This window comes from Abramis brama (assembly GCF_963993115.1).
Source record: "Abramis brama genome assembly, chromosome: 16".
In the NCBI taxonomy this organism is placed as follows: domain Eukaryota; kingdom Metazoa; phylum Chordata; class Actinopteri; order Cypriniformes; family Leuciscidae; genus Abramis; species Abramis brama.
This window is the reverse complement of record NC_139978.1, coordinates 27257367-27283116: the sequence shown is the minus strand read 5'-3', so window position 1 is coordinate 27283116 and position 25750 is coordinate 27257367. Positions and strand designations below refer to the sequence as shown.

The following is a 25750-nucleotide window of genomic DNA, read 5'->3' as shown; positions in this document are numbered from 1 at the left end:
CTGTTCCTCAATGTCTTACATTACAGCTGTATATGTCCTCATAATATCTCTCTATAACTGTATCATGATGAGCATCTGTTAGTCATACTTCTGTTTAAACGGGCGATTCTTTGAGTTTGTTTTTGTTCTCTGTTCATTTCTGAAATTCAGAATATGACTCTTTGATGTGTGCACTAAAGGCATAGGGCCTTGACTTAGGGGGGCAGGAACGACTTCACAGGGCCATTGGTTGGCACTTCGTGTCTTGCTTAAACTCAGTTTTGCATATTTGAAGACTTGCTTGTGACAGCTGCATCTAATGGCACTAACAAAGCCTTTATTTGTTCCATTGTGTGCAAGCATGAGCAAGCTATCATAGCTTCCCCAGAGCCATCACAGTGTACAGTAAGTCAGGGGCATGTTATGGAGAAGTGGCATCTGGAGTGAAGAACAGGCTTGTACTCAATCAAAACCAGGCTCATGACTTTCCATTATAACAAGAATTGGAATAGGATGAAGCATGTTAGAGTAAATAAAAAATAAATGAATAAAATAAATAAATAATGTTTTACTTAAGGCTATGTGACTCTTTCTAAAGTAATACTTTCAGATCTTTCGCATGGTTAAAGGTAAGATGGGGTGAGGCTCTAAAGTTCCTTTTAATAACATTCAGAAGACTCTTGTAATAAAAGTTGTATACTCCATATTAAATTTTATGGTGTGTTTTTTGGCCTGCTTATCTTTCACCATTAATCTTAATAGTTAACGTTCACTCTCTGTCTTAGGTTATCTGGAGCTTTGCTGTCTCCAGGGATCAGTCTGCTGAAGGCCGCTACATCTCCTCCACCAACACTAGAGAAGCAACAGAACTCCTCTACCAACCAGCAACACCTCCACACTCATCATAAACCCTATTCCACCTTCCACAACCTGCCTACAAGTGAGGGTACGAGACCGTACGTGTCATTTTCAGAGATTGTTTGATCGGATTTTACTGGGTGGATCTTGTTCAAGTATTCACACTGTTAATCACATTAAAAGTCCAGCACTTTATTGAACCTTTAAACAAAATCTAAAAAAAAATTAGTATATTTCATACATCAGGCTTTTATGGCTCATATAATATGATATAGAGAATATAGAGCTACTATATTTGGAAAAAAACTGAGAAAAATGTTAGCAATTTGGTGCAGTTTTTAATATGGCCTAATGTAAATCAATGAGATTAATAGTGGTATAATGCATTTTATTTTTATTTTATTTTATAAATAGCAGGCAACTTACATAAAATGCATATAATGACAGTTGTCATTAGACTGTCTGCTTAATATCTGCTAACTCTTTATTGTGATGGTCCCCAACAGACATTCTACTGACTATAAGTAACTTTTCATCTGCATTCCAACTTATTCTACTAGACCCGAACCCTAACACCTATCCCTAATCTAACAGTCTACTAATACTCTAATGAGAGTTAGTGAACCATCAAAATAAAGTGTAACCGAAGAGTGTGTACAAAAGGTTTTGATCATGTTGATAATTTCGAGGCCTTAGAAATTTGCATATCAAATATGATACAGTAGGCTTTAAATATTTAAACTGATGTGCCAATTCAAAATGATCTATAATAAACACTGTAGCATTTCATTGAATTTTTTTTTTTTCATGATCAATATTGATTTCATGGTGACTCTAAGCATGTACAACTCATAGCACCCATCCCCTGCCTTTACTCCTGATCTATTGGAATATACCTGTTTATAATATCAGCTCATGAGAACTGGCATGGTCTCTGCAGTGCTCTGTGTATTAGCCAGAATATGTGGGCTGAAAGAGACGCCTGGAACCACAAGAGGAAGCTTTTTGCTCTAAAACCACCCAGTCCAAAACAGCTAAGCTGTCTGTCAAAAGAACTGCTAAAGGAGAAACGCTCAACTTCCCTGACAGGACACAGATGTACATGTGTGTACCACCTCAAATCCAAGACCCCCATCCTAACGAGACTACTTGTTGAACACTTCTGGAAGCAAACTTGGAGAAAGAGGGAAAAGTCCAAAAATAGAAATACAAACAGGAAGACTGTTACAGTCGTGGTTTTTGCTACATTGTTAAAGAGCTATTTTAAGTTTTGAATCTAAAGCCACAATTGAATGACATTTCATTCTAATGCTTATATATTGTGTTTTCTATAAATGTTTGTTTACAGATTACCGTGGTAACTTCCAGAGCTGTTTCCATTTTGGTGACAGCTACCGAATGGACCAGTCCATCAGCGGCGGCCATCAACCTGCAGAGTCTCACAGCTTCAACACAAACCCACACAACGGCTTCCACATGAGCTGTTCCACCAACACCTCTTCCACAGGTACGCAAATACATTTTGGTGAAATTTCTTGGGCAGGAGAGGTCAATTGTCAACAGTGTAGTGATGTATAAAGCACAGATCACAAAGAACTAAGAACTTTCACTTTCAATCTAAGAAGCTTTCTGTTGGTCAACACTGCAAATTTGTGTTACCAACTTGAACCCATTATGAAATCTGCGTGGGGATATCGTTCACCCTCACATGAAATTCCTGATTGCGCAGATTCCTTTTGTAATGACAGGATTTCGCCTGTGAAAATGACTGCACCTTTACCTCCACAAATCCTGTTATTATTAAGCAATATAACACTGAAGCACGACTGAAATGAACAGTAGATTCATTTCAGGACCAGTAATATGCAATATGGTTAGAAACAGGTCAACTGATCTGGCTTGCGTTTCTCAAAACTCATTAGTGGCATTTAGTGATTATCTAATGGGACAATTTGTGCACATTTTCTGAGAGTGTTTAATGAAAGTATAACACATTTTTCCTTATGTTCTCTTTTTCTTAATGCAAAGGTTTCAGCTTGGTGCCCGACATCATAGGGTCAGGTTGCCAGTTCTCGCCGGGCACAGAGGAAAGTGTTTTCTTTCAGGTGGGCGGCTTCGATCGCGGCTTGAGCCAAATGTCTTCAGTGTACACCGAGACGTAGAATTAGGTCATCCTGTCGGCCATCAACACTTCTTTCAGACCAAACAGTCTTTTTTATTCTTTTCTTCCATCAACGCAGTTTCAACCTGTCAGAGATTCCGTTTTTTTTTTATCCCTTAAAATGCATTATTGAATCACCTCATTGGACTGAGATATTATCTGCTTCCTTGACGACCCGAAAAGCTGCTATTCCCCTGCAATGAAGGTTAAATAATGAGGGCTCTGTGTTGTTGAGTGTGTTTATTTGTGGGATGTTATGAAATTGTGCTTTTTTTCCCAGTGTTTTGAAAGATATGTTCAAAGTCTCATGAGATACTCCCTTGTCGTCATCACCGCATCACTAGTCTTAATAAATCCAGCTGGTCAGCTCTGATCCAATTGTGACTTTGGAACGGTTTGATAGAAACTTCAGAGCCACCACAGCTCATCAGTGATGAGTTCCACATTTCCCTGTCAGAGCTCTTTTTCTGATTTGTTGGCTGTTGTGTTGGAAACAATTATTTAGTGTTGCTGTGTTTTGTCAGTGAATGTTTGCAAATGTTTGTATTGCTTTGTCATTTGGTTGTCATCATCCCAGAAAAAAAGAGTTCTTTATTTTGTGATGGTTGATGGCTTTTAATATCCACCACACTTTCAACATATGTAAAAAATGTACAGTTTGTTTAATATTAATGATGTCAATCTCTCAATCTCTGAAAATAAATGACTCTTGAATATTGCAGTCTAATGCTCATGATTGTATGTTTTAGGTATGGTAATTAGGCTATGTCAAGAGCTTGACTAATCAAACATGGCGTTACTCACATTGAATATCATTAAACTCTGTTAAAATACTATAAAATATACTGGGGACTCAAATGGCAAGACATTTTGCAAATGATGTGCATATGTTCCCTAAACTTTATTAGAAACTAGTCTCAAACATATGATGGACTGAGCCGGAAAAAAAACCCTTTTAAGACTTGCAGACTATAGGGGAAGTCTGCCCCCTTTTGGAGAGGATGAGGATCACTCATCATTCACAAATCTCATAATGAACATTTAAGTTGTAAATATTTGCTAAATATAAAAAATAAACAAGACTATGGAAAATACAGCAACCTAAAAGACTAAGATGGTATATTTTATTGTTTCATGTAATCAGGGCTCTACGCTTAGAAGCTCTTTTGTCCTTAAAGGGATAAAAGCTTAAATTCAGTCTGTCCATCAAAAAAAAAAAAAAAAAGAAAAGAAAAGCGATCGTGTCTTTAAGAAAATTTGTACTAAACCTTTCAATTCATATGGATTAGTTTTACGATCTCTTTATTAACTTTTTGAAGCGTCGAAGTGTCAGTTGCGTAGCAGTCGGGATATAAAGCTCTCAGATTTCATCAAAAAGATCTTAATTTGTGTTCTGAAGATGAACGAAGGTCTTACGGGGTTGGAACGACATCAGGGCGAGTAATTAATGACACAATTTTTTTAGTTTTGGGTGAACTAACCCTTTAAGACTGGAACATTACTGTTTTATACACTCAGACATGGGAAAATAATTAATCATAATTTCCACACTTTAAAAAAGCCTATGTAGGCTATACAAGATTTATTTAATATTAAAACTGGACTCTCAAAGTGACAGTGAAAATAAATGAACAAAGAAAAACAATAAATAGTAAGAGTAAATATAACATGAATGTGCAGTTAGTGCAGGATGCAGAAGTGACCGTACTTTACAAGAAATTTTATTTTGTGCAAAATGCAATATTTCAAGACAAAATGCCCAAAAACAGCCAATTTTGTTAGCCCATTAGGAAGTAATCATTCACACTGGTTACCTGAATCATTTTTGCACATTCATAGTCACTTTCACCCTTAAATGCTCATACTGTAGAGTTCTGGTTGTATTGCTTGAGTCTATTTGTCTTTCTTTGGTCTTCCGGAGGTAGAACTCCAGCTCTTTCTCTTCCAACATGATTCCGTCTGCTCTGCCACACTGGCCAGGCCTGGACGCAATACAGGCTGAGGAAGCAGAACATTAAAAAGCAATTCTTAGACAGAAGCACTGTGACTCTTACTAATTAAACAAAGATTTGTCTTTGACTGAGACCATTATGACTGGTTTTGTACAACAAGAAAAATAAACAGATGTCAAATAAACATGAGGGAAACATAAAATGGAGTTTCTTGGTCTTGTTTCTTGTTCTAATGGGAAATGTGTCAAATGATCATAAAAATGAGAACATCCTGTGACTTTACTAAATCAGTTGGTGAGGTTTAAGATTTATACTGTTATGGTTATTTGCTTTGGACTATGGATTGAATGGACTGGTGCGGATGAATGCTGTTGAAAAAACAACTGTTTGCCAATGATTTTTTTTTTTTTTTTTTAATGGAGATGATCATAATTGTCTCAAAGGATCCATGATGGGAAAAGTGTGGAAAACTCACAGAGAAGCCTGCAGGAACTGACCTTCCTTTAATGAAGTTAAAAGCTTCAAGATGGTTTATCTGGCAAAGATTCTGATGTCGTTCATGTCGATTGTTGGACCAATGTCCCGGTCATTCATTGTATATCTGACTTGAATATTAGTGCTAAATTCGAAAACAATATGTATTCTTGCTTAAGATGCCATATTGACCCATATTAATATTAGCTTGAACACAAAAAGGACTACAGAGGTGACTGTCAACTAGTATGTGCATTCTTCCCCTGCGTGCAAGGAAATAACTGTCTATATCAGGCATCAAAAGTCCATATTAATCAACATAAATCACCAAAGCAATTACAAGCTCTTTGAAAAGTTTGCATAACATCTGTGTAAATATAATATTGGAGCTGGTGGTTTTGGAAAAGCTCTTGTCATTTTTGTGTGCAATATGCATTGCAGATGTCCATGAACAATCTGAGGCTGAATCTCTAATAATAGAAATTCTCATCTATTTATAAAGTGAGCTATACGAAATGAACACCTACCAGCTTTGCACCTTTCTTGCGGCCCAGAGGAATGGCATAGTGAGCTTTATAACACTGTCTGTAGTGTGCTGTCCACCAGAACAATGCAGTTCTTCACCAGGGTCTTGGTTCTCACAAGCTTATTGTTGGAGGCACTCTACACAACGTCAATAATCCTGGTTTTGCGAGTACAATCTGTGAGTTAGAGTGACACAATTAGGTGGCACAAAAAAAAAAGAAGAAGAAAAAAAAGCCAGAGAACCTCCAGAGTAGGATTTTACCAATGTCATGTTTAGATTTGGCCACAGAGAATAAATAATTCACATGGCATGATGAATGCCATGTGTAAAAACTGAAAAATGTCTATGTAACCCAAGAGACAGACATTTAAGAACAGGTCAATTCAACAGTTTTCCCTGCTCAAGCAAATTGTTTTGTTTACCAGTAATGCGTTACATCAGAGACTTGACGCAAAATTTATGAGAAACTTTCCAGGCACCACTTCCATGATCTCAGTCTAAAGGCATCTCATGGTTTTAATACTTCTAAATGCACTGACACACACACTCAGTGTCCTGACAACGAAGGAAAAAAATTAGTTAGCAAGACATTTGGAAGCTACCAAAATGCTCCAATTTGTCAGTTTATAACATAAAAACTTTGGCCCTCGGTCACTCTTTCACTAGACCATACTGATTTAAATTTTTAAATGGATGTCTCAATGTTTTAAAAAGTCAGTACTAAAGTAATTAAATTAGAGATAGTCAGTTTGTAGTTCTAAGACCTACAATCTGAATTTACTATTGGTAACCAGATGAATTAATAAATAGGCCTAAAGTAAAAAATATTTAAATATCATAAATTTTAAATAAATATTAAATATCGCAATGTCAGGGGACCGATCTAAAAAGTTTCCAGATAATGATTACTGTTATTTACTTTTATTCTTTATATAAATGAAATATGCGTGTCAAATAAAGAATTGCATATTTGTGTTTGCGAGAGGGCGACCCAGTTCATACTTTATTCCTTTTCCCTCCGGTTTTACAGAGCTTGTGCCAGTGATCCCTGGAGATACCCGAAGAGTTATGAAAAATGAATTTACATTACATACTGATTATAGATGTCAGTAGGCCTGGGCTACTTCTAATGCCTAGAATTCAGCGTTTTTGCTGTAACTAATTGCTGGAAATCAGTGGTGGACAAAGTACACAACTTCCTTACTTGAGTGACAGTACAGATACTACTGGTCAAATATTACTCCGTTACAAGTAAAAGTTGTAAAGACCGATTTTTACTTAAGTAAAAGTACAGAAGTACTCGTTTTTAAAAGTACTTAAGTATCAAAAGTAAAAAGTAAATGTCAATGCATTGTTTTATTATTGTTGCATTGTTTTATGTAATACTTACAGTCCCTTATGCCTCAGGAATCTATGCCTGCCTACCTACCCTCATATCAATATCAAATTTATTTCTAGAACACAGTTCCAGTAGTGGGATTGAATGTGAGATTGAATAAGTGCTCTCAATAGATTGACGCTAATCTCCAGCGTCGACAGACGTTGTATTGTGGTTGAAAATGAAAATCGGGTTGACGTCAGAAACCAACATCAGTCGGGTTCTGACGTCAACTCTCGACTTTCATTTCCAACCAAAATCCAACGTCGGGTTCAGACGTCAAACTGACGTCGGTTTCTGACGTCAATCTGACTTAAATTTCCAATCAAAATGCAACCCCTGCAACCAAAATCACAACTTTCTACTACAGGACCTTGACAGAAATGTAGTGGAGTAAAAAGTATGATATTTGTCTTTCTAATGTAGTAAAAAGTATCCAGAAAAAATAATACTCAAGTAAAGTAGATACTCAAAAAGTGTACTTAAGTACAGTACTCAAGTAAATGTACTTTGTTACTGTCCACCTCTGCTGGAAACAGCAAACTGCGCACGAACAGTTACTGCAAATCTCCTGTTGCGGATATTGCGCAGCCTGATTTGATTATATGTTTTATAGGTTCAATTACTTACTATTATGATTTTGTCTTTGTGTTGCAAAAGCAATACTGAACGATCTACAGGCTAAACAGCTGATTTGGATTATTTAAAGTCAGGCCTGCTGTTTATTCACATTTCAAACACCCTTTGACACTTTCTGCGCGCATGGCATGTAGTCAGGTCTGCATAACAAAACTAGCCAAAAGTAGCCCGACGACTATCCCAAATATCAAAACTCAAAAAATGCTATTCTCCTCCTACCTAAAATACATATTTTACAGTCACTGTTATGCAAATTGAAAACCACTATATCGTAGCGATCAAACACACCTCAAAGGCGCAGTGGCCCACAAACTTAACATCAATCAGTTTTATCACTGGTAAAATATTTAGTTTCAAGGATTTCTGTTGAATATAATTTATGCAATACATTTGAAACCTTTTCCCATGTAGGGATATGTGAGAAGTCAAGTAAAGTCACCTTTAATTAGGCTAGGCTATATAGCACATACAGTAGGCCTACAGATTGTTTCAAAGCAGCTTTACAGTGATAACAGGAAAACTATGAATTTCGGCTGTTGTTCAGCTGAAGTCAGTAAATTTTGATTCAGTTCCGTTGTAAATATCATCAATTATTGAATTATCACCCCACGGCAACTGTTAGTAGCCCAATCCCACATACATACCTGTAGTGCCATCTGGTGCACTTCACTATTTTTAATAGAGACGCACAATTTATAAGATAGATCGTAAAAACTGTTTAGCATTAGCACAATTAATAACGTTCCATCCTAGAGTTATTTAAAATGAGATTACACTTTATTTACATTCAAGTTCTATTGTGGTTGATGACAAAGCAGGAGATTTCACCTCTCCAAAATGCAAAAAAAAGAACAAGACGTCACATCTCTACTAGACAAGTTATATTTACAACCCAAATTAGATATGAGGTTAGTTGTTTCAACAAATCCTTTTAGTCCTAATGAATTAATATAGTCAAGGCCTGATTTCAATTTTAACAGCGATTGAAAAAATAGTCTATCAAAAAGTGGGTGATTTCTTCTCCTCTGCATGTGGACCAACTATTAAGACTTCTTGCTCTTCCTTGTTATGTAGCTCTGGTAGTAAAAGTTGCTGAAAAGTATAATGAGGCTGACGCAGTACGCAAACACAACTGCATTCATGGAATCAGGGAAGTCACACTCAGTGAAGAGGTTGTATCCAGTGTGAAGAGTCAGCAAGACAAACTGGACCTGTAATGAGAGGTTGTTCAACAGTCCTGTTGATGCGTTATGAATGTTTACTCTTATGGATCCTTATGGGAAAAAGTATCAACTGGACATCTTCTAACAGGACATGTCTATTGAAGCAATTTATTTTTAGAAAAAAAACAAAACAAGGATTTAACAAAAGGCTCTGATAGTCTAAAAATGTGTTCTCAAATGACCAGATTAGCAATGCGTGTGTGTTTATGTGTATTTACCAGCTGCAGTGAGGTGAGGTAGCGCTTCCACCACAGATATTTCTGCATGTGAGGCCCCAGGGCGGCCAGGCCATAGTACGAATACATCACAATATGAACAAAAGTGTTCAGCAGCCCAATAAAAAATGCTGAAAGAATAGGCAAAAAGGCACAGTTAAATTTATAAAATACAAGATATTCTGTTAAAAAATAATTACATACATAGCATAATTGTTACATTTAATGGGTCTAAAATATAAAAATCCAAGAGGCTAGGGGAAAAAAGGTGCATATTAACTAATATTGATCAAAACAGATTTTTTTTTTCTACCTTGGTAACTAACTATAACGTTAATAATTTATCAGTTCAATTTGTTTTGCATGTTCAGGCACATATTTTTGACTTACATTGACCTCCCGCCAGAAATTTCACTCCAGCCCACCAGTTGAAGATCATAGTTGCATGATGATACATGTGTAGAAATGTGAGTTGACTATTCTTTTTTCTTAGGATGAAAAAGATCTAAATGTGGAAATTGACAGAGAAAGCATCTTTTTTTTTTAAACTGCATGTCTACCCTGGGTGAAAAAATCTGCACTAATCATATCTGTTAAATTAGTCAAACTCACTGTATCACTAAGCTCAATGACTTTAGAGAAGAAGAACCACCAGCATACATTGGCCATCTAAAAGTATAACAAGTAAACAACAATAAACAACTATTTGCAATACAGGAATTATTGGTTAGGCAACATGTAAAACAGACGTAATCACCCTCATTCCCAATGGACTGCGGCTATAGTCCACAGGTTGACACAGATAACTGTAGTTTGCCAGCCATGATGTGACCAAGAACTGTGGAAAGAAAAGAAAAATACACTGGTGATACCAGCAGGTCATGAGTGGATGGATCTTTTAAAGATTTGATGACTAAGTTATTTTAACAGAAGTATTTGAAATAACCTTTAAAAAATGCACCTATTTTGGATTGAACTTGAGTAATGTATAATGTACCTCGTGGAACATGTAAACAGACAAACCGACCATGGCAAAGTTGTACACAATAAGCACTGCTTTTAGGTTCACTGGTTCCTTGTGTTTCATAAGTTTGGGTCCGATCCAAATAACACCAAGATAGCACAAAAATATACAGATGATCGGTACAGGAGAGTAAACTAGAAGCCATGGGTCCGTCCGCTTATCTGAAATAAAATGACGGAACACAAGGAGCTTTGCATATCTGTGCATTCTAAAAGTTATTATATTTTATTATGTAATGTTTTTATGTATTGTTATAATACAAATACTACTACATTTAGATAGCACAGTAAAAAAATGTATTTAAAATTTTAATAAATCACTTCCAATATATGAAATAAATCATACCCCCATTCTCTAGAATCCAGCGGTGTATGGATTCCACTCTCTGCCACGTTGTTTCCATAGAGGACACTAATATAGGATTGCTCTATTATTAAAATGAAATTTGCAAGACTAGCATTTGACAGTAGAAGAGGTGGAAACACGTAAAAACAAGAGTTATTTTTATTACCACTACTACTTTTTGCTATGCAGATGAAACATATAGCCTATACATTTCATAAATACCCCTTCTATAATAAATCGAATTAGCATAATATATATTGTTTATGCGTTGTTAATAAGATCTAATATAATGAAAATGCAGATTTGTATGACTTCCTTGATGACGAACAAGACTGTTTGAACCCTATGGTTTGAACACAATGGTGAGTGAACTTCTTTAAAACGTTCTTTGCTTATCCATTCATACATTCTTGCAATTAGTGCAAAATCCGATTTTTAAAAAAAATTAAATTTAAAGTACATTGTGCGTTTTTATTTTCTACAATTATTGTTTTTACAGTATATGGATTAACCCATATTTTGATAAGTCTGCAATCAACATGAATTTACCGGTGAACTTACCTGAGGTCGAGGACACGTACGAACGTAACGTTACCGCACTGTGTGGAAGAGTTCAGATCAAGCGCACGGTCAGATGGCAACTTTGAACTTTCACAAAATTATTTGAGTAACATGGGAAATTGTGCGTTATCAGTTGAAGTGCACAGAACTAAGAAAAACTTTGGACTGCACCCAGTTTTAACAGCTCACATTTCACAGTTAAAAGCCCCACCGTTGCCAAGTAAAACATACATATAAATCAGATTTTCTTTTCAAATAGACCAAAGGATAAAACGTTATACGTTCTGAAAATGTATAGCCTTTTTTCCACACGTGTTAGATTATAAATAATCGCACGTTCATTTAAAAATGTATGTCTTGACTCTTATTTTGGCAAGCCAGTGTTTGACAGGGAAGGGCATTCAGGGCGCAGAAAATGAAATTAACATGACCATGTTATTTAATTTACCTGTTTGGCTAAAGGCTGTTAAATAATAATAATAATTAAGTATGCAGCTAAATTTAAACAAGGTAGTGAGAAATATTGTACATAAATATATCATAGCATATATAACAGCTGTCTTTTATTCTGGATTCTAAAAAAATCAGGGTTATTATACATTTATTATTTACTTAAAAACATACCTCATAACAATGAATTATCACTTTAAAAATAAAACAGATGTAGGTAATATGTGTTATTATATGTGACTCTCTTGACACGATAGCAAATTTACATGATAACCACATACAGAGTAGCTTCTGTCAACAGGTTTGGCTTTAAGCTGTTGCCTTTGAGGTAGAAAAGAATTTAGAGAGGCTGAGTTGTTTGGGTCCTCCATTAGTAGCAGCACTCTTTGGCTTTTTTATTTTGTTTGACCGTCTCTCATGGCTGGGTTTTCTCTTCTTTTCCTTAAAGAGTGTGAAATGTCAGAACAGGACAATAACATATTTTTTAAATCAATACTAAGCAGTGCAAAATATAAAGCACATGCAAACTCAGGAAAATATACCTTGATGTCCGCCTTGCTTGAAGATTCATAGAGCTTCATAATCTGTGTAATTAAATATACAAGATTTACATACAAAATGACAGTAATAACACATATATCAATACATATTTCTTGAACACACAAGTGAATGTAACACTAAACCATCATTTTATAACTATTCCCAACAAACTCATTACAAAGTCTTTCATTGTCCTATCAGATCTTAGTAAAACTAAAACAGAATTATTTTAAATTGAATTGGCCTCCTCCAGGTTAGTTTCAGTCAGTGTTATGTTAGTATTTTCATTTTAAAGTTTTAGCAAATTTTGTTCTGTACTTTTGTCATTTTTATATTTCTATTTCTCTTTAAATAATTTTTATCCCTGTTTTTATCTAACTTATTTTATTGCAGTTAGTTGCCAAGGCAGGATTTATATAATATAACAAATATTCATATAATATTTATTAGTGCTGTCAAATCGATTAATCGCACCTAACAAAAAATGTTTTGTAAATATTTGTGTACATATTATATACTTACAAACTTTTATGTTAGATGCGATTAATCACGATTAATCGATTTGACAGCGCTAATATATTTATATTTTATTTTATTTCATGTCATATTTATCCCACTCTTTTTCTGCAAGCCCCCAGATATCAACCAAAAAACGGCAGGCACCGCAAACCACCAAAGCCTGCGGGCCCAGCTTGCCCTCGCCCTCCTCCTGTGAGAGCTCTTCGGCCTCTGCCACAACGCCAGGGCCCACACCCTCCTCCATATGCTCGAGGTGAACCAAAAACTGATACCAGCTCTCAGTGATATGTGTTGGGTCCCCGCTATGATAACAGTAACTTTCTCAAATGTTTACAGAACAAGCAGGAACCCAGTGTGCCTGTATCTTTCTCTATTGCTGTTCTATTACAAGATAGAAAGTCTAAGGCCTTCAATAGCTGTACAGCAAACCCAACTAATCTGGTGCCTATTACACGTCAAACTAAGATTGCTTTGGGGACAAAAAGTAAGACTGTTAAGTTAGCACTTTTAAACATCCACTCACTTAAAAATAAATCACTTCTAGTCAATGACTTAATAACCACAAACAACCTGGATTTTATGCTTCTAAATGAAACCTGGCTAGAAGACAGCTGCAGTGCAACAGTCCTCAATGAAACAGCCCCTCCTAACTTTACTTTTATGAGTGTCTGCAGAGCTGTTAAGAGAGGTGGGGTTCTAGCTGCTCTTTTTAAAGATATCTATCAATGTAAGCAAATATCATTTGGGAATTACCCGTCTTTCGAATATCTGGGTATTGTGTTAAAAGGTTGACACAATGTGTCAAGAAACCAAAATTGGTTTCATGACACACTTCCCACATCTTTTTTCAAAAGTGTGTTAAACAGTTTAGAAGCAGATCTTCTAGAAGTGGTAAATGCCTCACTTCTCTCTGGGAGTTTTCCAAACTCCCTGAAAACTGCAGTTGTCAAGCCCCTCCTGAAAAAGAGCAATCTGTATAAGACCATATTAAGCAACTATAGACCGATCTCAAATCTTCCTTTCATAGGCAAGATCATTGAAAAAGTTGTCTTCAATCAGCTGAACAAATTCTTATGCTCGAATGGATACTTTGACAATTTTCAATCAAGTGCTCATAAAGATAATAAACGATATTCGCTTAAATACTGATTCAGGCAAATTATCAGTGCTGGTACTACTCGACCTCAGTGCTGCATTTGACACTGTCGATCATAACATACTTCTTGACAGGCTGGAAAACTGGGTGGGGCTTTCTGGGATAGTCCTAAAATGGTTCAGGTCATACTTAGATGGGAGAGGTTATTATGTGAGTATAGGAAACCATAAGTCTGAGTGGACATCCATGACATGCAGAGTCCCTCAAGGCTCAATTCTTGCGCCACTCCTATTCAACCTGTATATGCTCCCAATGAGCCAAATAATGAGAAAGAACCAAATTGCTTACCACAGCTATGCAGACGACACACAGATCTACTTAGCCCTATCGCCTAACGATTACAGCCCCACTGACTCCCTGTGCCAATGCATTGATGAAGTCAACAGTTGGATGTGCCAAAACTTTCTTCAGTTAAACAAAGACAAAACTGAAGTCATTGCGTTTGGAAACAAAGATGAAGTTCTCAAGGTGAATGCATACCTTCACTCTAGGGGTCAAACAACTAAAAATCAAATCAGGAATCTTGGTGTGACACTAGAGTCAGACCTTAGTTTCAGTAGTCATGTCAAAGCAATAACTAAATCAGCATACTATCATCTGAAAAATATTGCAAGAATTAGATGCTTTGTTTCCAGACAAGACTTAGAGTAAATTGTGCATGGTTTCATCACCAGCAGGGTGGATTATTGTAATGGACTCCTCACTGGCCTTCCCAAAAAGACCATAAGACAGTTGCAGCTCATACAGAACGCTGCTGCCAGGATTCTGAGTAGAACCAGAAAATATGAACATATCACACCAGTCCTCAGGTCTTTACACTGGCTCCCAGTTAGATTTAGGATTGATTTTAAAGTATTATTACTGGTATATAAATCATTCAATGGCCTAGGACCTCAATACATTGCAGATATGCTCACTGAATATAAACCCAACAGATCACTCAGATCATTAGGATCATATTAGCTAGAAATACCACTCTAAGCATGGCGAGTCCACTTTTAGCTATTATGCCAGCTGCAGCTGGAACCAGCTTCCAGAAGAGATCAGATGTGCTCCTACAGTAGTCACATTCAAATCCAGACTCAAAACACTTCTTGTTAGCTGTGCATTTACTGAATGAGCACTGTGCCGCTGTTCGTCCGACTGTTTGTACTGTACTGTGTTTTAATTATTCTTATTTATTTTTATTTCTTCTATGTAAAGCACTTTGAATTGCCATTGTGTATGAAATGTGCTATATAAATAAACTTGCCTTGCCTTGCCTTGCTTCATATAGAGAAACCTTGGCTTTGCTGTGACATCCATGACACAAAACACAAACCTTTTTAACCCCAGTGGATACAGCCGCCTCATGCAGAGCAGATTTACTGAGCCAGCAGGTCTTCTGCTCTCGCTTCCTATCTGACCAGTCAGACACACGCACGGAAAAGACAATGTAGGTTTGATGGATGTGGGAGAAAATATGAACCACCTGACAGAGAACACAGAAGACATTGATGAATATAAAAATGCGTGCATTGTAACAAGAAGTGCACAACATGAGCAAAGATGTAAATCATATGTTTGTTAATTAAATTTTGATCAGTTTGAAACTATTCAAAACCCAAGAACATATGATTTGGGAAAACTCCCACCTCTCCCACAAACTGCACTGAGTGAGTGTCCAGGGATGTTTCCAGCAGTTTTTGCATCATGTCACATATCAAGCCTTTATATTTACTCTCAGAGACATCAGCTTCCAAGAGCATGCTGGGTAGCTCCCACATCCCTGCCAAGAGTCCTGCAAAAGGCAAACACATGCTGGTAAATCCAAAATTGTGCAATTTTATTATATTTTCTGGAAGAAATTACTAATTCATCCAGTCAAAACTGCTGTTTCACCTTTGCTTGGTCTTTGAGCGAGCAGATATTCCATCTCTTCTCCGTCACGCTTACGTTCCACTATACAGGTTAGTGTTTGCTCCGCACGTGGAGCCTTTTTAACAGGCTTTCTTGGATAATTCTGCACCCCCAGCTGAGGGTCCCAGTCCTCTGATAGACACAAGTTACAGCTGTCACCAGCCACTGTCAGAGAATATGAACAGACATTAGACAGGGTTTTTAATTTGATGAGCTGATGTATGAATAATGAGAGATTTTTCTTAAACAAGACTTACAACAATTCTCTATGTCAGGAACAGAGTTATTGAGATTTGAGGCAAGTTTACTTAGAAGTCTTTTGGAGTCAATCTCTTGTTTAATGCTCACCTACAATATAAAAGACAGAAAATGTTATATATAATAGGTTATTTGACAGTTTTAAAAGGAAGTACACTCAAAGTACACTTTTAAAAGGAAGGCCACTTTATTAGGTACACCTGTTCAACTGCCCATTAACACAATGCATAATCAGCCAATCACATGGCAGCAACTCAATGCATGTAGGCATGGTCAAGACGCTCTGCTGAAGTTCAAACTGAGCATCAGAATGGGGAAGAAAGGTTTAAGTGACTTTGAACGTGGCATGGTTGTTGGTGCCAGACGGGATTTCTGCTGTGAAATTCATATGGTAGGGTCAGAATTTGGCATAAACAACATAAAAGCATGAATCCATCCTGTCGTGCATCAACGGTTCAGGGTGCTAGTGGTCTAATGGAGTGAGAGATATTTTCTTGCCACTCTTTGGGCCCCTTAGTACCAACTGAGTATTGTTTAAATGCCACAGCCTACCTAAGTATTGTTGCTGACCATGTCCATCCCTTTATGAACAGTGTACCCATCTTCTGATAGCTACATTCAGCAGGATAAGACGCGTCATGTCTCAAAGCTGTTTTTTTGAACATATGCTAATGGCCTCCAGTCACCAGATCTCAATCCAATAGAGCACCTTTGGGATGTGGTTGAACGGGAGATCCACATCATGGATGTGCAGCCGACAAATCTGCAGCAACTGCGTGATGCTATCATGTCAATATGGACTGAAATCTCTGAGGAATGTTTCCAGCAACTTGTTGAATCTATGCCACAAAGAATTAAGGCAGTTCTAAAGGCAAAAGGGGGTCCAACCTGGTACTACTAGGTGTACCTAATAAAGTGGCCGGTGAGTGTATATTGGTGACAGCTGTTCAGCAGTACCTTCCTAAATGCATGACAGTGGGACTGAATGGGACACTGGCTGCAGAGAGGGGATTTTGGGGTGCAGACTCTGGCCCCTAACTCCATCATAGCCTGATTAAAATCTCCAGGTCTCTCTCGGTCAACAAGTGTATCAGCAATTTTCCTGAAATAGGCCAATAATCATCACAATTCAATCCAACATTTTACAACTTAGACCTAAATTTTATGAACAGTAAATCTACTTGATGGATCTTTCAGTACCATAAAGCATCTGTTACAGTGGGACTGCTGCTGTCCGCTCCTATGGCTCGAACGCGACACAGAACTCGAATGACATTTCCATCAACTGCACCTGTCACCTGGAGAACAACAAACACCATTGGAACTAAATATCCACAGTGTTTGATACCCTGACAATACAGTGCTGCACCAATTGATTTCAGTTGATCACACAAGTAAATAAATAAAGAACCACATTTGAAAGTGGTCCAAATCAGATGCATCAATAAAAAACAGTTACCTGTCCAAGTGCTATAGAACCGATCGCCCCGGCGGTGTAACGTCCGACCCCAGGCAACTGTTTCAGTAGTCCCACTGTGGTCTTTGGCATCTGTCCATTCAGTTCTGACACCACCTATTTTAAAGAATCATGCATAAAATGTCTTTATAATATGTGCAGATTACATAAATATAAAAAGGCAAACATCTAAATCTTATCTAGATTCTGCATTACTACGTTTAAACCTACTTTCTGAGCGCCTTCATGCAGCCTGCGTCCTCGAGAGTAGTATCCAAGACCAGCCCACATTTGGTTCACTTCCTACAGGGAGACAACAACGCACAACTGTCAGATGCTCACTATGTCTCCGTCTGTTTATTTTGTGTATGTCTATAGATTTAACTATCACCTCCAGTGTAGCTGCAGCAAGTTTTTCCACAGTCGCCCATCTCTAAAAAATAAAGACGTAGAAACAGCATAAATGTGTGGCAGCTGTTAGAGGAGAAATCACACCTGAGGAGCTTGTCTACCTTCATCCATCTGTTATAGTAGTCTATCACTGTGGCAACTTGAGTCTGTTGTAACATGATCTCTGAGACCCACACTGGCATGAGAAAAAAATAATAATTATTTAATAATAAAAAAGGATTTAGGTTATGATCATCATGACATTAAAACCCTTTGTTTCATACCTGCATATGTCCTGATATTAACATCTGGCTCTGTCAAAGCCTGTATGGATTACAGCATAAGAACAACAATTAGGAATAAATCCTAATAATTTTTTTTAAAAATGTTCCTGCTCCTTTTTATAAACAGGTCAAGAAAAGGTTATAATGTTTAAATGCAATTAAACAATTTTGAACATTTTGTAATAGTGTTTGTAATGGTATTAGTATTGGTTAAGCCACTGACACAACTAATGTAGCCAATAATGTTGAAAATGTTTAATTTAATAATTCAACTTTAACTAAACAATATACATGGTTTTATAGACAATTCACAGATATGTAATATATTTATTTTTAGACCTAGAATTTTTTTTTTTTCTGCAGTGTTAAATTAAAAAAAAAAAATTCTTAAGTGCAGGTAGCTGTACATGATGGGCCCTTTATATATATGGTCAAAAATTATGTGCAATATTAGATGCCTTTACCAATGTTCTCCAGGGAAGCTCTCTCTTATTTTGATCATACCACTGCAGAAGGTGAGAGCGGAAAAGAGAGATTTCAGATGGATCATGGAAAAAGTGGTATGATGAAGGTTCAGTTTCAGATGGTTCCTCTGATGGGAATAAGAAATCAAGAAAAACTCAAATATTATAACATTTTAAAGGCAAACATGGAGTTGCCTTGAAATTGTGTCTCTCAATAGCACAAAGAGAACCACTCACCTTCTTTAATGGCATGCTTTGATTTCTTCTTACTGCTGGCTTTGACCACCTCTGTGTTTTCTAGAGCCGCTGTCTTCCCCTTCTGCACTGCTGATCTTAACCTGCTCATAGCGATGAACGAATCTTTCACTACTTTAGATTAAGATCAAGCACAAACTGAAACAACTACATCAGTCGGGGAAAAAAATCACACATTAAAACGTACTGCTGACAGTAAGCAATGGCTTAAGAGATACAGTAAGGGAGGGACGCAATCTTTCATAACATGCAGCAGTACCGTTCCCGCCTTCTGTTTCACTTCCTGAAGGGCGGGGCGTGTTTGAACCAATAGCTGACACTGGAACGCCTCGTCACTGCATATTTAAAAAAATGTTGGCGTGGTCAAAAGCCTGTAAGTGTTCTGACTGAATAATGAATCTTCAACCTTTTGGCCTCGGAAGAACCCAAAGACAGAGCAGGTGTCTAACCCTGTTACGTACTGTATAAAAATGAGTGTTGCATTTCAACCTTGACTTATAACATGCACATAGTATCTTATAAATTTGAATAGCCTACTATAATTTGCATACTTTATTATGCTTATATCACATAGCCATTGAAATCTTTTTTTATATATATAATTTAAAAAGTTGTGTAATGAACCCATATTGAAGTGAACCAAAGAAATACAGAAGACTGTTCACTATCTTTGTGACCACTTTTATTATTTTATGTATAAAAACACCATCATCATCAACAACAAAATAACACAAATAATTTTGTTCTTATTTTGAAGCTTGTTTTAAGCAGTGTTCAAGAATCTGAAATCTGTTCCTCAAGCACTGCAGAAAAATAAGGGGAAAATGAAAGGACATTGTGATACACAATCATTTTCAATGGTCAAAATTAAGCATCAATTCAAATAATGACAAAACAAAAAAACATACAACCTGGCCTTTTCTCTCTCGATCTTGAGATTTATCAACTCACCACATGAAATGTTTAATTTATTTGATCGTAAAATGGCAGCTTGAATATCATCCATGCTTAAATGCAGTTCATCAGCATTGTGCTGTAAACAATATGAAGAAAAAAACACATACTGACTGTTTTTTATGTGAAAACGGCATATTTATATTTAAATTTCTCCATGAGGAAAACAGCTTATAAATCATAGTAAATTATGTTTTTGAGAATGTAAAAATACAGAAAGCTTAAAGTGAGGGTTGATTAGGGGTAGGGTTAGGGGATATAATGTACAGTTTGTACAGTATAAAAATCATTATACCGTGGTCTGTCTAAATACTTGATTCTGATTGACTGGAAGGTGTGAAATAAAACCATGTAATGCACAGATAGTTCCAAGCCAGTTTAATCACCATTTTATATGAATGCACTGCTTTTATTGAAGTTCACGCACAATTGTGTATATTGTGCTGAAAACATCAATAACAGCTTTAAGTTGTCAATGTTGGCAAATGACCTTGATATAAGCGGGATAATCCATGGCTAGCTTCACGTCGGGTGACTCTTTGCCTCCACGTTGTGCATTACACTTGTTTGATGCACAGCTAGCTGTGGATTATCCCTTACTTATGTCAATGGAATGTCCCCATAAAAAAAGAAAACCCAATGTGTGTGTGTGTGTGTGTGAAACAGTAAAGCAGGAAATGACCTCACCATAAAAGACTCAAACAGTGTGCTGCCCATTGCTCTGCGTACATGCTCTTCCACCACTGGGTACATGCGGACAAAATGCTAAACAGACATTACACATTAATATCGTTTTCTTGCCCAATACTGCATTTACTTATGCAAGATGCAGAATGAACATATGTGAGCGAGTGAGTGAGTGAGTGACAGAGAGTGAGCGAGTGACTGAGAGTGAGTGAGGGAGAGAGGGTGGATGTTTTAATTGTACCTCTAAAGCCAGGCTGGCTTGTCTCTGGGCATCTGCATGTTCCTGGTTACCCATTGCATACAGTAAGTGATGGATCACTCTGAGAGAGAGGAGTTCTTTAGATATCTCCTCACTTCTCTGTGCCAGAATCCTGTAACATTGTGTCAATATACCATATGTAATAAACACACAGATCAGCATGTCTTATAATATAATATTTTGCATGCTGTATGTCTTTAATGTGTCCATTGTTTGAAGTCACTGATTTCACCTGATGGTTTTTGCAGAAGCTGCTTGCAGGAGGAGCACAGGGAGCGAATCAGTCATTTTGGCCACCTCTGTATCTAACAAAACACTCAAACTGTTTCAGCTGAATCTCAAATACAACACTGGACTCTCAGATTTATGACTCTCATGACAGACAAATCAACAACTGTGAAAGATGTTAATTCAAGACACAATCCATGTTTGTTTCTCATCTCATCTGCGTCTGCTCCAAGTAAATTTACAAAGCCCAAAAGGTAACAATTGAGAGGTTAAATTCATGATGTCTCCACGCTGCAATGTGGTCATAATTCAAAGCAGTATTGTTATTGGAGAACAACAAGTTTCAGTTGCAAACAACAAATACCCTGGCAGTTACACAACTTTTATGCCTTGCTTTAATTAAGAGAAAATGAGCAACAGATCATACCATCCAGAATCTTGTGTTTGGGGTTTCTCTCTTTAGCTGGTTTGAGAAAAGCCACCAGACCCCTGAGCAGAGCTGGTCTAACCTCTGATTGCATGAGCTCTGTTATCAGTTCTATGGCTGGAAGTCAAATAAAAGCGAAAATGAAACAGTGAGCTTCACAACAATGCCAAATTTGAAATGTACACTTGCCTTCATATTGTACTTCTAAATGGAGGGACCTCAGCCGATTCAGTAAGGGTTCCACTATGCTATGATAGGCTGTTTTTATAATGGGCTGCACAAAAACAAAACAAAAATTATATGCTGACATTTCATGCATTACATCCCATATATATGATCTAAAACTATTTTATTTTTCTAGTTCTTACAGTATATAATTATTTATCATAAATACAGTTTTCATGAGCTCATCATACTATTAGTAAGACTATTTCAAATATTTGTACTTTAAAAAATTAATTTGTCGCACAACAGGATGATTAAAGTGAGCTGTAAAAAAGCTAATAGGTGATGTAAAATAGTGATCAGTTATAGCACATACAATGTATACTTTTCACATATTAATGTTAATTTAAATATTGATGTTTAATAAAAAAGATAATGTTACACAAACACAGTAGTGGTGAAAGTGATGTATGGCCTAGGAAAATTGACATCTTAAACTTTTATTCCAATATTATTTTAAAAAGTGTTAAAGATTTTATAAGCATATTGCTTAGTGTTTGGAGTCAATTGTTTTATTTGTGATAACGCAATGAAACATGCCAAATTGTGCTAACATCTTTTTTGTCCAGGTGGTCAATTATGAATATGCAAAAACAAGAGAGAACCAACAAAATATTGGAGAACCCACGGGGTCAAATTTGGCCGCTGTTAATTGCAGCTACCCAAAATGAACAAACAACATTTTTTTTTTCAAATTTAACTTCAAAATCCCAGAGTGCCACTTCTAGCCCCTGCATAGAGACACCTAGTGGATGAATATTGAACTCACAAGTGCCAGAGTGGTAGTTACAAGATGGCTGACCACATGCTGTTTTGTTGAGCTGGAAACCTACCCAAACAAAATCGTCTTCTCAGCAAACCAGCGGTTGGTGAAATTGTGTATTTTTTGTTAATCTATTTAGTATTAGCTTGCAGAATGCCTAGAAGTACGTTTTATATTCTTTTTGGATAAATTAGCGACCTTGAGCTAGTTCAAAAAACGATGGGCCAAAAATGACCCTCTGGGTGTATGGGTTAAAAAAATGTCGGGTCAAAAATGACCCTTTGGTTCTTTGAGTGACTTTGATGGAGAATGGTGACAGGCCTGTATTTGGCTAAAGCCTTGAAATAATTTCATTAGTATAATATATTTTAATAAGTTACCTCAGTAGTACAGGGCCAGAGACTAATAAAGTAGTATATCTTTTCAGGGAGTATGGCCGCTCCTTTTTCAGGACAGGGAAAGCAACAGAGAAAGATCACTGTAAGACAAGTATTGGAGCAACTTGAAGCTGATGATAGTGACTTTGGCCCTGAATTGGACGGCGATAGCGATTCTGATGAATTGTTTCAACCGCATGAAAGTGATGGTGGTGAATATTCTGCCCAAGACAGTGACTCGTCCAGTGATGAAGATGTGCCGTTTGCCGAGACAGCTAGCCCACAGATGGAGCCAAATCGTGCTTACAGTTTTCACGATTTTACAGCCAAATCGTGCTTACAAAACTTACAGTTGGCGAAACAAAGGCTTTGAGTTGCCTGACATGAACTTTCAAGGTGAACAGGTTGAGTTGTACCAGGATGGCATGATATGCCTAAAGCCCAATGGGTCAAATTTGGCCCTAATCCTAATACGCCTAAAGCCCAATGGGTCAAATTTGGCCCTAATCCTAAATTAGGAAATAAAGGGTTAAAATTGAAAAAGTGGATATTTTGGTGTTCAGTGAACTTATAGCAGTAATTTAATGCATAGTTCATAATTTTCCAAAGAAGAAAAGGGTTCTTGGGTTCTCCAGGGTTATTAATAACTTATTATGTTGTAGTCAATGTACCTGTATGATTTTTCCAGTGAGCTTTTTGTTTGTCTATGCATTTTTTTTTGTGCATAGTAAAATAAAAGCTATAGCTTGGCTTTTTTTTTTTTTTTTTGCAAAATAATTTTGTCAGATAAATACCTTAACCATGTTTAGTGTTATGTTCTTCCCTCAAATATTTTAAAATATATAAAATATGTTCCTCATATTTGAATGGTTTAATCAAACTTCTAGGGTCATTAAAAACAAATAGCCCCTCTGGACATCACTTTTGGCCACTACTATAAATACATAATATACAAAAGTACTGTTTTTTGTTTTCAGGGTTCCCACGGGTCCTTGAAATCCTTGAAAGTTTGTGAATCTGAAAAAATGTTTTCAAGGCCCTGGAAAGTTTTTTAAAATAAACATACATAGAGACAAGTCCTTGAAAGTGCTTGAATTTATTTTGTGCAATAAGTTTTCTGGAAAAAATTCCATATTCACTCCGGTCCCCTAATGTGTTATTTCGCCAACGCTTCACGGCCTATGCATACTAGCTTGCTTGATTTACACTAGTTAAGTGCATTTACGTTAAGTGTTTCCCACATGAGGTACTTAGTGTTGTACGTTGCCATGACGTTCACGCGCGCATGAAACTACCATGGTACCTCATCGTTTGCTGTTGGACACAACAAATGTGTCCCCACATTAAGTCCTTGAATTTGAGGGTATTGGACCTGGAAAGTCCTTGAAAGGTCCTTGAATTTGAAGTTAAGCAAGGTGTGGGAACCCTGTGTTTTGTTTTTACAATTAAAACAATTCCTCAGGTGTTGATTGTCATCCTGCGACACTGCTGTACCTGAACTATACGTAGAATCTGTAAAACAAGCTGCTGTGTTCTTGGTAAGGTGCAGGCCAGCAGGGCGATCAGGCCCTTGTACACCTGATTCTGGTATTTGGGGTTTCCATGGGCCAAAGACTCTAGCAGGGCGGCGGCGGTCCCCTGAGTCCCCTCCGTCTTAGACTTGGCCAAACATTCAGCTACAGCCTTCACACCTGTCAATCAGAGAAGAACAGATGCGAGAGCTGAAATAGCTAAGAGAAAATAAGCCTGTGTGTGTGTGTGTGTGTGTATAAAGTTGTCAGAGCTTGCCTGTCAAAATCCCCAACCTTCAAAACATATCCAGATTGGATCATGCAAGGTTTCAACCTCACAATATTTTATGGAAATGCTGTAAACTCTCATTCCTTAAAATGTCAGGAATGAAAAATGAGCTAGAACTGTTTCCCTTTTTGATTGTTAGTTTGTTGAGCGTTTGTGCAGTGTGAGTACCGTAGCTTTCACAGATAAGCTCTTTATATTTCTGGCCCGAGTTGGCGATGATCTGGAGCAGGTGAAGAGCCTCTGTCTTATCCTCTTCTCTGAGTTTGTCTTGCCCCAGAATCTCAAGCAGGGTCAGCACTCCACCCACCTCCAGAAACTCCATCATGTACTGATGACTGATCATCATTACATGAAACAAAAGGATACTATGTTAGGATAGAAAGTGTTTCTGTTTTCTGGTGCGTGTGTATTTGCTTTTATTTACGGAAAAGTTGTCATTTTGCATTACATTCTGCATTATTTTCTCTTGTTTTGAAGTTTTACTGCTAAAGCTGAGCTTTTTATTGTTGTTACAGTGATGTAATATACAGTTTATTGTAGGATTTTAGATTTTTTTTTTTTACTTTGCATATTTAACCTCTAGTACTTCAATTATATTAGTCTTTTACCTGCTATTGGCAGAGAGGAAAACGCCCAATGCTCTCAGCTGAAGGTCTAGACACGATCCAAACATGTAGCTGGACCAAAAAAATTAAGGATGCATAAATGGCATGACTGAAAGTTTTAGTCTGAGATTCAGGAGCACAGATGGGTTAAGCATGACCATATGCGTGGATACGTTAGTCTAATCCAGGCAGTGAGCCGAGCAAGGAACAGGCTGGCAACTTGAGCAAACTCAAGCTCCAGTTCAGGGCATGTCTTTCCTGTGTTCTTGGCCAGAAAGTCCCTCAGCATTCGACTACGCACCGTCTTATTACCCTGGTCCCACTCATGGAGGAAACACATCACCTGACTGATGGATGTCTGCTCTTTACTGCTAGACATGACTCAAGCATTTCACAGACTGTGGAGAACGATGAAAAAC

General features: G+C 37.1%; 4 protein-coding genes across 7 annotated transcripts in view; 1 reads left to right on the top strand and 3 right to left on the bottom strand.

Annotated features, from left to right (window-relative positions):
- Window positions 1-3718, top strand: part of glis1b (GLIS family zinc finger 1b) — an 81143-nt gene extending 77425 nt beyond the window's left edge. For both annotated transcript variants that reach the window (XM_084087222.1, XM_084087223.1), the window contains 3 exons: window positions 765-925; window positions 2186-2344; window positions 2866-3718. In XM_084087222.1, coding sequence (XP_083943348.1) covers window positions 765-925; window positions 2186-2344; window positions 2866-2999 — 454 coding nt within the window. In that variant the 3' untranslated portion in view covers window positions 3000-3718. The remainder of the gene's footprint in view (window positions 1-764; window positions 926-2185; window positions 2345-2865) is intronic.
- Window positions 3719-8392: 4674 nt separating this feature from the next.
- On the bottom strand, window positions 8393-11531 carry elovl8b (ELOVL fatty acid elongase 8b). 2 transcript variants are annotated; one of them, XM_084086908.1, is made up of 8 exons: window positions 11336-11531; window positions 10775-10840; window positions 10403-10590; window positions 10163-10243; window positions 10018-10074; window positions 9796-9910; window positions 9409-9536; window positions 8393-9178 (listed from the first exon to the last, which is right to left on the bottom strand). In XM_084086908.1, the coding sequence occupies exons 2-8, from the start codon at window positions 10830-10832 to the stop codon at window positions 9011-9013; spliced, it is 795 nt and encodes a 264-aa protein (XP_083943034.1). In that variant the 5' UTR covers window positions 10833-10840; window positions 11336-11531; the 3' UTR covers window positions 8393-9010. The 2 variants fall into 2 exon arrangements, with proteins under 2 accessions (XP_083943034.1, XP_083943035.1); XM_084086909.1 differs by having other exon boundaries at window positions 10775-10856; window positions 11336-11524.
- Window positions 11532-11876: 345 nt separating this feature from the next.
- Window positions 11877-19284, bottom strand: mutyh (mutY DNA glycosylase). Its single transcript, XM_084086907.1, has 15 exons — window positions 18989-19284; window positions 18752-18879; window positions 18288-18327; window positions 18126-18199; window positions 18005-18046; window positions 17845-17916; window positions 17617-17730; window positions 17358-17455; window positions 17115-17259; window positions 16157-16247; window positions 15882-16064; window positions 15635-15780; window positions 15322-15471; window positions 12328-12369; window positions 11877-12226 (listed from the first exon to the last, which is right to left on the bottom strand). Exons 1-15 carry the CDS (start codon window positions 19095-19097, stop codon window positions 12095-12097), a joined length of 1566 nt encoding a protein of 521 aa, XP_083943033.1. The 5' UTR covers window positions 19098-19284; the 3' UTR covers window positions 11877-12094.
- A 395-nt stretch (window positions 19285-19679) lies between these two features.
- Window positions 19680-25720, bottom strand: armh1 (armadillo like helical domain containing 1). 2 transcript variants are annotated; one of them, XM_084087753.1, is made up of 11 exons: window positions 25505-25720; window positions 25335-25403; window positions 24895-25061; window positions 24421-24617; window positions 21751-21835; window positions 21562-21678; window positions 21139-21211; window positions 20889-21018; window positions 20648-20725; window positions 19958-20039; window positions 19680-19809 (listed from the first exon to the last, which is right to left on the bottom strand). In XM_084087753.1, exons 1-11 carry the CDS (start codon window positions 25708-25710, stop codon window positions 19781-19783), a joined length of 1233 nt encoding a protein of 410 aa, XP_083943879.1. In that variant the 5' UTR covers window positions 25711-25720; the 3' UTR covers window positions 19680-19780. The 2 variants fall into 2 exon arrangements, with proteins under 2 accessions (XP_083943879.1, XP_083943878.1); XM_084087752.1 differs by lacking the exon at window positions 19680-19809 and having other exon boundaries at window positions 19835-20039; window positions 21139-21205.
- Window positions 25721-25750: the final 30 nt, after the last annotated feature.